Raw genomic sequence first — 12,756 nt, 5'->3', positions numbered from 1 at the left:
CGGTTCTTCTTCAATTGCTATACATTTACCCGAAACCCCACAGCCTATCTGGCTGCTCTGTATATTGCTTCCCGTTACTGATAGAATAAATTACTTTTCCATTTAAAGGTGTCTTACGTTCTTGCCAAATATCCTCTCAAAATGTAATAAATGGTGTCGTCTTGCTCACTTACGGGCCACATTAGGTATACCTGAACCCACAAGCTATTGTAATTATTTCAAATATGTAAGCGCAAGGCGGAATGGTGGAGACTGGTTAGCCCGTAGCTGTGAATGTGAGTGCGAATGGTTGTTTGTTTATATGTGCCCTGTGATTCGCTGGCGTCCAGTTTAGGGTGTACCCTGCCTCTCGCCCTAAGATAGCTGGGATAGGCTCCAGCACGCCCGCGACCCTTGTGAGGATAAGTGGAACGGAAGATGAATGAATGAGTAAATGAATGTAAGCACGACATGCTGAAAAAAAAAATATATATACAAAATAAAATAAAAAAAGTGAAATCGACCTGGCAACAAGGGTTGTCGCAAACAGGGCAAATTTCATGAAGCTAAATTCTTTAAAGTTGGAAGAACGGGAAAAATGAATGAAGAATAAATGATAAACAATCAAATATGTATTGGAAATATACTGTAGCTGATAACTGGAAAAAATAATGTGTCTACAAAGAAAAAGTAAAATAAAAATGTTAATTAAATGCAAATATATTGAACTTAAAAGTTAAATACAACTGAACTATACTCAGGCAGTGGTTCGTTCACCACTAGTTGTAAAAACAGTGCCAACTGTTGGGCGACTTGCCCCCGCAGTTATGTAATCCATGTTGCTCCTCTCTCAGTATTTTTATTTTTATTTTTTTTTTCATTTTAAACATTTATATCAGCTGAGAAGTGGGTGCATAAAGTGCACAGAGGGTGGGGGCGGGTGGGGTGGTGGTGGTGGTGGGGGGGGGGGGGGTCATGAACAGGGTGTACTACACCAGCGGAGGTTTGTCTTCTGGTGTTTTTCATTTATGCTCTCAGGGCAAATATTTTGACCTTTTCCAGCCCTCCATCCGACAACAACACACTCCCACCACCACCCTTACGCCTCCTGGCAGACTTGCTCACCCGTGACATTCTAATCTACTTGAGGAAGGGGGGTAGGACGCTTTGAGCGCTTTTTCACTACTTTGACGCTGCCTTCGTAGTCAAGCCCTGTCATTACCCCCCTGGTGCGCACACTGCTGTCCTTGTTCTTTTTTGCCCTCGCACTGTCATCGCCGCAATATGGACTACATTTACAAATGTGCTGTTGGAATGAATATTTAAGTAGTAATCCGACTTCTCCTGACCTCCATCCCTGAGCAGTTTCTCTTCCAAAAGCATGTACTGTCTATATTGCCAGGAGGATGTAAAATTGAGGTTAAAAAAAACCCAGCAAGAACACATTCACACAATTATTTTCTTATAAGCGACAAAACTTTGTTGATTTGTTTTTAGAAATTTAGAAAAATTTATCTCATTTAGGGTATAAATTTTCATAACGTAAAGTTAAGCCCCTCTAGAGAGACCAAGCGCTCCCGCGAAAAACAAAGTCTATGAGTAATTAACACCCACATAAAAGGTTTCCAATTGCTTATAGATGCCATAAGATGGCAGCAATGCACAAGTTTCTATTCGACAAGACTATGTAATAATTAAATTAAGCTCCTGCCCCTCACTTCAACATAGTTCCTTGACATCAAGATGTCACAAAACAGCACCAAAGCAATATTTTTATATGAAATATAGCTTTGGCCTGAGCACAAAAACAGCGAATATCGCAGGATAGGTTTCTCCCTCCTCAAAAAAATAGCGAAGAGTCAAATTTGTGAATGCTGAAACTTGAATATGTGAAGGTTCACTGTATATAAAACAATGTTGGCCGTATATTATAATTCATGTCAAGTGAAACCAGAGTTTGGATTTAAGTTAAAAAGGACTATAGTGGATACACAACATTGTGGAGCGAAAAGCTAATCGTTAAAGATGCCATCTCTACTTGGCTGAGTAGTTAACTATTTAATTGCGTCTGTAAACAAAGCTGTTTACAGTTACCCATTATTATTTTCCTTACGGGAAAAGGAAGGTATTCGTCAAGATTAGTCAAGCAAAACAAGTGTATTTTGATGTAAAATTGACAATTAAACGAATTTCACACTGGCCCAAAGGTCGGTCGAGTTGGTTGGCATCTTGCACAGTTTTAAGCCGATTTACGACAAGATTTTCCAAACTCTTGAGCTCCTAATCCCTGAGATTCCTCATACTCAGGAACTTCAGCTTCAAAGCCGCCTCTTTCTCGACTTGATTTGCTCGACGGTTGATAATCTTCAATTACACGTGATTGCCACCTACAGAGTTTAAGTGAAACTGTTCCCACCCAAACATAATGAGTGTCTCTCAGTTAAAAAAAACTTACCGGACTTTAGTGACTTGATACCATCCGGGACGCCGAGAGTTAAGCACAATTTCTCCCTCCGTGTCGTCCCTCAGATTTACGGCGAATGACTGCGGGGTTCATGGGCATGGCGGTGGCCATCATCCTGTTCGGTTGGATCATCGGCATGCTCGGTTGCTGCTGGGACCGAGGACTCATGCAGTACGTGGCGGGCTTGCTGTTCCTGATGGGAGGTGAGACACACAAACGTCACTCGTTCGGCTATAGTGAAACCGGCGATGAATGTTCAACGTCATTCGAGTGAATTGATCAGGACAAGCAGCAGTAAGCAGTAAGGAAATGGGAGAGCAAAATTAATGAGCTTTTTGGGGGAAAATGACCCATCTAAATGCAATTCAAATCAGCCCTTATCCACACTAAACAGTACTTCTGTACACCTTTGTTGCCCCAGAACAGTCGAGCTGCTGTAATAAAAGCAAAACAAAAGAAGGATGATTCCCCGCTGATGGCGATGACAAAAATATGAGGGAAAAGCAAATTCATATTAAAACCATCTTTCCCTGAGGTTTAATTAAAAGGGAAATCTTGTATTTTAAAAGTTGTTTGGCATTGCGATACAACCAAGAGGCATAACACCATTATGTATAATGTACTGTTTTAGTATGTTATTTGTCGAATGTCAATCCGCTATAAACTACTTAAAGCAAGAAGAATTACCAGATGAGGGTTCATCATGTATACATCCAACTGTTTGCCACAAGAGAGCAAAGATAGCGGTGGTTTTTATTTGCGATTTTAATTGTGATTTAGGTCAATGAACGAGAACACAGAGCGAAGTGCTGAAGCTCAGCTAGGATTAATGCGGTGCCCGACGGTTGTATATTGAACAGGCAATTAAGAGGCACAAGACAAGGCTCGGCCAGACTGCAGAGGCAAAATCCCAAAGAGGCAGCCCATAAGGTAATGTAGCGTTCCAAATGAGGCCGAATTTAGAACCAGCTGCCTCTAATAAAAGTCCAAAATAAAACGCTGTTGTGGTGTCTTAGTAATTAGGCTGCAATTCGTCCTTCTCAAAGGTAGCGGTTGAAGCAATAGGATGTATGGAGCGGTTTTGAAAATATACCACGAGCATACGGAACCATCATTTACTGACTTATAGTTTCGGATTAATCAATGTAAAAAAAAAAAAAAAATGCAAAGTTGATATACATACAATCAGTATTGGGAAGATTACTTTGGAAATACAGTTGGTTACAATTACAAGTTACCCTGTTGAAAATGTAATCGTAGTTTAATACAACTAACTACATTTGATGATGTTTATTTTACTTTTCTTAATTATGAAGAAATGTACCAACAGGACCCTTGAATGTTTCCCCTAAAAAGATAAATATCATAGACATTACATAAATAACAAACTGATTAAGAAAAACATGATGAAATGTAAATACGTAATAAATGTGTTTGTTGCTTTATATGTGTACAGCATGTGGAAAACCCCCATGCCATGCTGACCTAGTGACAAATGTGCACAATTTAGACAATATCACTTCATTTGACAACCCAGATAAGTGAACGTTCCATGAAAAAGTCAAAACATTGGCACAGATTTCCACGGACACATGCACCCGTTGGTTGTTATGGGGGTCGTGGGAGAATCATAAAACAGTGAAAAAGTATTACAATCATCATGGCTGTAAAATACGACATCACATTGTTTGATAGAAGATGCTTTTATCCAGAAATGAGCGGTGTAAAACAGGAGAAATATAGTTTCCCTTCTCTCTAAAAACATGAAGGATTGCTCATCCATTATTTATGTCACGTTTATTTGATTTCATATTTGACATATGATATGTAATTGAGATATGCATGTATCGTCAAAACTGACCCGGACCATACTATGTGTGTATGGAAAATAAACAGTATTTAAGGGTTAATACTGTATGTGTCAAAAAGCTGCTAGGTTGGCAACTGCTGCAGGTTTGGCACAATATGACTTGGAGTTGCTGGTGGCAAGTTTGGCTGTTCACATAACGCCCCATCTGCTGTCGCAGGCACCTTCTGCATCATCTCCCTGTGCACCTGCGTCGCTGGCATCAACTTTGAGCTCTCGCGCTACCCGCGCTACCTGTACGGCCTGCCCGATGACATCGGCCATGGCTACGGCTGGTCCATGTTCTGCGCCTGGGGAGGTCTGGGCCTGACCCTCATCGCGGGCTTCTTCTGCACGCTGGCGCCCTCCGTGCAGCCGATACCGAGGTCCACCTGCCCCAAGTCCCGCCAGGAGAATGGCACCGTGTGCTAAAGCGGCCCCAAAAAGCTCCCCCGAAGCAGAGAAAATATCCATTTCTCCATCCGTCGACCTTTCATCGCTCTGTCCTGGTCACCGTTTTTTTTTTCTTTCTTTTTTTTTCTGTGTTCAAACATGGGTGTTTGATGATCTGCTATGTTGAAGAAAAAAAATATGGAAAAAAAAAAAAAAAAAAAAACCCCCGCCAGAAATAGTATCAGAAAATACCAAGTTGTGCGTGTTTAATTGTTGTGGAGGGGGTATTGCTTTTGAGAAGGACATTTGCAGTCATGATCTTCGCTAAAGAAGAGGATAAAGAGTATGAATTTGAACTGTGACTACGGAGCAATCACTTCCAAAATCAAAGAAAGAAAGACTTCGAGGTTTCGTGTGGATTTGGCCTCTTGGCATATTTCTTCGAGGAATGGACCTGACGGAATAAACTACCGGTACTCAAGCTGCCGAAGTTACCTTGGGATATATGGACCGAGGTCGTTGTATTATACTGTACAGAATATTCCAGAGACAAGCAGGAAGTATCATTCCATCCCCCTTTAGGCGCATATGACGATACCATAGCTACCATTTTCTACATTGATTTCCTTTTTAATGAAGCCATTCACATTGTGAACGAACTGAGCAAATGTGTGTTAAGAATTTAGTTCCTATTGTAGTCCTTAGAAGTAAATGTACGTATGAAGTGTGTTTGTGTGTTTGTGCGTGTGTGGTGGAGAGTTGTTCGACAGTTTTCATGCAGGGGGACATGTAAAAATTATCATAATGGCAAAATGGAGCCCTGTATTTTGTCAGAAGTATTGATGATGGAGAGATGCAGTATCCTGTTTAATCCAACTGATTCACGCAACGACTAAAGTGTTAAACTGGTCCACCCGACCTGGAACGATGGGAAAATCTGATTTCACTACCTGGCGGGATTCATCACGGCTCGGGAAAGAATAAATATCAAAGCACAAAGTCATAAAGGAAACACTTTGCTGTATGAAAGTTTTCTGGTTCTGTAAGATTCCCCCGAAGAAAAAAAAAAAAAAAAAAAGATTATTTCCATTGATTCATCTCGCATAGGGACATCAGTAGTTGATACGAATCGATGCAACATCCAAATTAACATTTACGACGTTACGGTTGCTAAATCTGTCAAGCTTTTGGAACAACTTGGGGAGATAATCAGATTTTTCTTTTTCTTTTTTCTTTTTTACGTAACTGGGTGAGCTCCAATTACTATGCCCATAATTTTAAAAAGCAAAAATGTTAAAGGCCTATAAAATCGTTGAACCGGGGCACATACTGTATGGCTGGTATTTTGACGTTAGCATTTCGGTTAAACTATTTTACAGACCACACATGGATATTGCTCACCTTGGAGCAGACAAAGGGTGTGGCTGTCCATTTTCGAGGTATCTAACAAACTGTTAAAATAATAATCATAACAATACTACTAATAATAATGATACATTCCCTTTAAATCTCTCTGGACAACGTGGGTCACTTATCCAAGGTACTCCAAGCACATCATTGAACAATGATTACCTTGAAAAAGAGCTATTATTTTGTTGTTTTGAGTTTTTGGGAATAAATTGTTATCCATGAAGATTCATTCCCATTGTGAGTTATTACTTGGGCACTTGATGGAGAATTACTATTATCCATCACTTTACGCCTGGAATCCATAATGAAATAATTGTTTTTATTTTACCAGGTTGTTACGCTATATTAAACAATGATCCTAATTGAGGATAATATTTATTTTGGATGCAAAAATCTGCTCATTCAGTATTACTGTCGCGTTTGAAGTGCATGGGGTTTTCTGGTTGTCAGTATTGATCGTATTTGGCCACATTTATTGAGCTACAACAAAACGGGTGAATATGGTTCAGATATGCTACAATTTCTTTTAACTTGTCAAGTTGGAATGTTTTTTTTCTTTTTTTTTTTACTTTCATTCCAGGCACGCGCCCTCGGAAGTGCACCTGAGGCAATTGAGCATGAAATTACTTTAACCCTACCAGACATCAAGGGCTCTGCTGCTCAAAATTTTCATCGACAATGAAAAGGATGCAAGGACATGCACACGTGCAGACAGACCCAGCTTTTAAAAAAATCGGAACAATGAGCTACAAGAGGGTTAAAAATAAAATAAAAAAAGCACATTGTCAAGGCCTTATTAATTCATTGTATTCACTTCCATAATGCCAGATGACAAAGCGACAGTGCGCAGGCAAACAGGAGACTCCTACAGAAACGTCCATTTTACAATAAAGTATTGACGCATCCGATATCAACATGAAACTACTCAGATTCAGACCTTACCAAAGATAAACTCTTCGCACACAACAACAACAAAAAATGTTGCTGATTGACACCGCTTTAACCAATATTTACAGTGTTCCTGAGTTTTAGTGAGTCATCCCTGAGAAGCACATCGTCATGAGAGTATGCCACAGAATGGACGGCCCTGAAAAATCCAACCATTTGATGTACCTGAAAAGCATCGCGAGTCTTTTTGTAATGACAGTGGTACTGCAACTCCCATTCTGGACAGAATCAAACATGATCTGTCAACCTTTAACATGAGTAACGTGTCTGTCGAGTGAACATAAAACAAGATTTGGAAGAAGAAAAAAAAAGAGGAAATGTTCAACTGTGGAATGTAAAATCAAAACAGAATAAAATCTCATTGGTGTGTTTACTAATACTGCTGTTTGTCATCCATGGTGGTGAATGGAGATCTGGTGACCGTGAAAACCAATGCTAGAATTGTGTCTCTTGTATGAGTGTAACACGACAAACGAAACGACATTGACGGGCTAACCAAAATTAGTATCAATGTTACGGTAATTATAAACCGTCAAACAACTGCTATTTTAGCACACACAGAGCAGTTACAGCAATAACACATACACACCAAAACAAGAGCCCATTTTGAAGTCAAAAACCAACAGTGTTGATTGTGATGACTTTGCCACTACAAAAACTGGTGCTGGGGTCCTACCATTTGGACGAATCATTTCCACACGAGACTTAATTTTTGGATGGCTCTGGATATGACATTAGTTGCCAGATTTCTTTTTCACTGTGTCACATTATAAACAGCACCACTGATTGGTTGTGAAGTGACTTTCCTATTTAAAAAAAACAAGGACCTATTCTTCATGCGATCGACATGAGCTTGATGGGACTATTTTTGAGTACGGTAAATTGTAGGAAGCTGTAGCTCTTGCTAAAGCCGCCATGTCACCCACCCAATGTCATAATCGGTCGACCTAATGAATTTTCACATCCTGATTTGATACTAAGTCATTACCAATCTTAGCATGCCAGGCACAGTATGAGAGCGTAATTCTCTCTCCTGACACCATCTGCAGCCTCCGCTGTAAGATCTAGACAAGTTAATTGGCCCACACCGAAAGCTTTTGGGGACCGTCCTTTCAAATGCATTCACGGGAAGCAACAGCACAGGAAACTATCATGAGTCTCCCGTGAGCTCGTTCAGCCGTTAAGCTCAAAAATGAGCGGCACGTCTCCGCAAACTAAGGACTTGAGGAAATTATGTCACAGTCCTGGAGTTATTGTTTGTTTTTGCGTTGATATATTTCCAGATCTTTTTAGTTTCTTCTTTGGACTGGGAGAATTGAAACAAGACAGCAAGTCCAGCTGTACTGGTACACCCACAAGTCTCAGCACATCTCCCAGGGATCCATTCAACGCTACAAGAAAGCCACCCCCTACTTCCTTCCAACCACCTACCCGCACCACTTATGAAGAATAATTTTTCAACTATGCACGCAACAGGAGAAAAGGGTCACGTAACATTAGCTATGAGCTATTCCATCTCGCTAAAATTAACTTTTGCAAGCGGTGCTTCTTCCTCAGACATGTTTCTGATATTACGCAAGTCGCCCTCATGTAGTTAAGAAATATACAAGGTTGGAACACCGTGTGAAACAAAAATAAAAACAGTATGTGATTCACAATAGAACATGTAAAGCTCTTTTATTGCTTAAATGAGTAGCCATAATTCCCTCAATAAATGCATACAGTATCTCAGATTGTTTACAATATAGTATAGCCCAACGTTAACAAAACAAAACAAAAAAAACTCATGCGTTCCAGATACAAACCAATTTCTTTTATGGGATCGATTCATTATTTTTATTGTCTTTCCCCCCAAAATTAAACTGGCCTGCATTGAACATCGACAAAGACTAATATATTAGTGGCATTTCTTTTCGAAGCCTAATATTAAAGTCCTTGAAGCCACCATTCTGATAATGAGTTCCTATACGAGTCAAACCTCACTGAAGAATCGAAACGAAACATGATGAGCGTGATTATGGTCCAATTTGATCCGAAGGCCGACAACCCTAGATGACGACCGTTGATCAATTGACATGTATGGTTACGGCCAGAATTATTTGGAGGATAAACAAAAGTTTCATGTGAAAAGCACTTCTCGGCCACACATATAAAATGAGCAAATGGAAAAACAGTAACCAATTAAGAGAACAATCCCTTACCTTTACTGCTGTGGTTGCCTTGCAAACTAGATCATTTTGTGTTGTCGTGTGGAGGACCCCTGTAAGAGATTTTTTTCGATTATTCTCGTCGCTTTACTATTGTACGATATAAAGAACACCTTAAGGAAATAATGCAAGGGACATGTACTCTGTGTAAACCAACACCTTACACTACACATTTGTCACATACAGTGGATTAAAAAAAGTCTACACACCCCGGTTCAAATGTCTGACCTAGGCCCTGTAACACCCTAAAAGGTATCAAAATAGTGGCATAAACACCCAAGTTAATCAGACCAACAGCGCACGGCTGTGTCAAACGGAAAGACAAGCTGGGAGCCGATTAGCCGAAAAGGTCGACAATGCCCAGATGAAATTAATCATGACCAGGATAGAAGGGAGTAAAGCGGCCAAACAAGCAAGATCCAAAAAAGGCTACAAACGGAAATCAATAGTCCATAGGGAGCCTGTAATACGTCCTAGAATGAGTGTGGCATGCGTTGGGTTGACGAAGAGATGTGTCTTCTTCGAACTGCAAATGTTAAGACAGGGCTCCGTTGTTATTAGCGCTGTGGAGGGGCCAGAACAAATCCCATTGTCCTCGGATACAGGCTACAGTTTGTACTTGGGAAAGAATTTAGTAATTTCTGGGGTCCAAGTTTTGAAAAATAATAAATGAAACGCATAGAGAATACGAGGGATGAGCGGGTACTGATTCCAGGTGTTGGTATTGGGCCAGTAATGTGACTATTCCAACATATCGGGTATTCGTGAAGGCTGCCAATACCAGCCACGAATAATGATACACTGAAAAAACAAATCTGACCGAGTAAGTCCTGCGGCGGTTTGACACATCGGCCAATCATCACGTGCATCCGAAAGAAAGGTATTTGTTCACAACTATGTCACTGTGTTAATTATAATTTTATGTATCAAAAGTAAAAGCGGTATCAGTAACTGGTAACAGGGCGTACTCAAGAATACTCGTACTCGTATGGGTCTGAAAAAAAGTTGTATCGAACATCCCTACTCGGTGGGATGCAGTAAAATATGTGAGGTTTGCTCCCTCAGCAAACCGATATCGAGGACGGTTTAAGGCGATCCACATGTTGAGATGGCGTAGATGACTGACACCACCTAATTAATCCGTTGTCTCTTGCGCCCGAATATGAATGCGACTAAGCGGTGTGGATGTAATCGTTTTTGCGCCAGGACTAATGAGGTTCCGCAGACAGCCGGGCCTCACGAGGACCACAGCTTTTCCTGTTACCATGGCTCTATGAATAATAAATACCAATTGACAGCGTGATTGCTGGTTGACTCACGAATCTCCACAGTTGGCTCCCCGTAAGAGTGCAAAGAAAACTGGGGGGACTGTTTTGAAACGTGATCATTTAAATCGGAGCGGTCGGTTTGGACTGTTCCTTGAAATATAGCAAGCTTCTGGAAGTGGCAAATGAAATGCAAAAAATAATAATATTAATAAAAAAATAAAAAATAAACAGTATTCTCCACAGGTCGTTACCCAGCCCTCAGTGCTTTTCATCCGGCAGGCCCGACAGGAAGCAGGGCATCATCATCATCATCATCATCATCATCCTCGAAATGTGGATTATATGATTTCGAACTCCCTACAAGTTTGAGTTTTATGATGAACCCTGACTCAAAACGTCCCTTTTTGACACACAGGTCACTGTATGTCTTGTATATTCTCGCCAAAGATTTGGAACGAATACAAGCAGATTACAGATATACAAATTTGTCGTCAAAGCAGTGTGGCTGATTTTAAACACGTAATCTGTGCACTGGTAAAACCACATCTCGTTTGTCGCATTTGTAAAGTGTGAAACTGAAGCGAGCCAAACAAGTCCAAGTGGGCTTGTTCACTGGGGATTATGGATTTCCAGATTTATAAACGGTCACATCGATAGTCAAAGGTTTACGCTATTCTGTGGACAGGTTTAACCACGTTGCATTTGTTGCATCGCACAATTGTCTCTACATTCGCAAAGTCTAAAAATTGAACGGACACAGTCAAAACCAGCACATTGGTCACGCTTGACTATTCAGGACTCTAATTGATCTTTTGCTCATTTGTCACTTTTTTTCTGATAAAATGGAGGTCAAAGGGGCTGCCTGGCAAGGGAGAGGGTAGGCTAGTATCAAGATGGATTGGCCACTGGACTGATTTCAATTAAATTAGCAGCAAGATCTGATGAGTCTGAGAGAAAATGCACAACTCTAAATCGTATTCCAACCACTGCTCATTTATATTCATGAAATACTAGTTGTGTCTTGTAATGGAGTGAGCCAAGTTACCGGAAAGTGACTCTGCTTAATTCAGCCTAATTTTTTAAATCTACAGTTTATTGTTTTATTGATTGGTGTAATTCACTAAATTATAATCCATTACAAGGGCACATCTGCCAAGTCAGCACGTGACACAAATTGATTTGAAATCTTTCCTTCCTCCAGCTGATGACAAACCTTAAAATTTACAGCGAGTCGTTGCTGCTACCATGTGGACATATAAAGATATGCAGCCAGAAGACAACCAATAAGGTTGTTTGGGATTAGGTTTGATCCCTTTTAAAACTCGAATAAATGTATTTTATTATTCCACTGCTATTTGGCTTGAGTATGTTTTGCCGTTTACGATACCGCAAAAGTTATTATTTTCGCTGGGTCATGCTCCCTTACATCAAAGGAGGGACATTTGGTCCATGACCTTTACAAAATATATACTTTTGGAGCAATGATTCGTAAAGTGTCGTAAGCAAGCTCTTTCTAGTGGTAAGTTGAGTATTAAGTTGTATTTAACTTTGAAGATCAAGACATAATATTACTGAAGTAGATGTTTTTAGTTTTCATATTCAGGATCAGTGTTAATGTTCAATGGCCATATTTTTGCAATATCGTAGGTGAACAATAGATCATAAAAGGTGCTGAAAAGTGGAACTGGGGATTCAGAGCGGAAAAACAAAATTTTAAAATTAATGAAGCAGCAGCTGTATAGAATAGTCAGGGAGAGAGCGCTGCAGAGAATTTGGGGACTTTGTTTGGATCAGTATTAGTGTCCAATTAAGTTGTTCTGGAATCCTCCGCCGGCATGCGCTGCTGGTTTAATTGGCAAGAAATGGGGTGATTCTGCCACACACGATTTACTTCAGTGCATGGCTAAGTATTAAGTTAATGGACAGTAATGGGGCAAAACCACTGACATTTTTGCACAGCTTGTCTTAGGCGATTTGCAGGATCTCTTTTGTCTTTTCCCTTCTGTTTAAACTTGCTTTATAGTCCCGAAGGGGCCTCTGGGGGGAAAGGACCACGCAACATTCATATACGCTAATGAGAGGTTTGTAAATTGGTAATCAACGAGTTTAACACTTTATAAAGCCTTGATAAGATGCTGTCAGTTTCAGACATCATTACAAATACTGTAAAGCTGTATAAACAACAGCAGGTTAAATGCCGCTTTACAATAGTGAGCTCGTTTGCTTATAATTAGTGCATAA

The 12,756-nt window shown here is 40.2% G+C and overlaps 2 protein-coding genes across 2 annotated transcripts in view; one reads left to right on the top strand and one right to left on the bottom strand.

The window, feature by feature from the left end:
* braf (B-Raf proto-oncogene, serine/threonine kinase) overlaps positions 1–2,525 on the bottom strand; it is a 78,250-nt gene extending 75,725 nt beyond the window's left edge. The window contains exon 1 of the mRNA XM_061667242.1: positions 2,435–2,525. The gene's annotated coding sequence lies outside the window, so the exon portion shown is untranslated. The remainder of the gene's footprint in view (positions 1–2,434) is intronic.
* Positions 1–7,402, top strand: part of tmem178bb (transmembrane protein 178Bb) — a 64,223-nt gene extending 56,821 nt beyond the window's left edge. The window contains exons 3-4 of the mRNA XM_061667251.1: positions 2,509–2,646; positions 4,471–7,402. Of these exons, the coding sequence (XP_061523235.1) occupies positions 2,509–2,646; positions 4,471–4,721 (389 nt within the window). The 3' untranslated portion in view covers positions 4,722–7,402. The remainder of the gene's footprint in view (positions 1–2,508; positions 2,647–4,470) is intronic.
* The last annotated feature ends 5,354 nt before the right edge of the window (positions 7,403–12,756 follow it).

The sequence above is a fragment of the Phycodurus eques genome, chromosome 22 (genome assembly GCF_024500275.1).
Source record: "Phycodurus eques isolate BA_2022a chromosome 22, UOR_Pequ_1.1, whole genome shotgun sequence".
In the NCBI taxonomy this organism is placed as follows: domain Eukaryota; kingdom Metazoa; phylum Chordata; class Actinopteri; order Syngnathiformes; family Syngnathidae; genus Phycodurus; species Phycodurus eques.
Note: the sequence above shows the minus strand (reverse complement) of the source record. Positions and strands in the feature narration are given on the sequence as shown.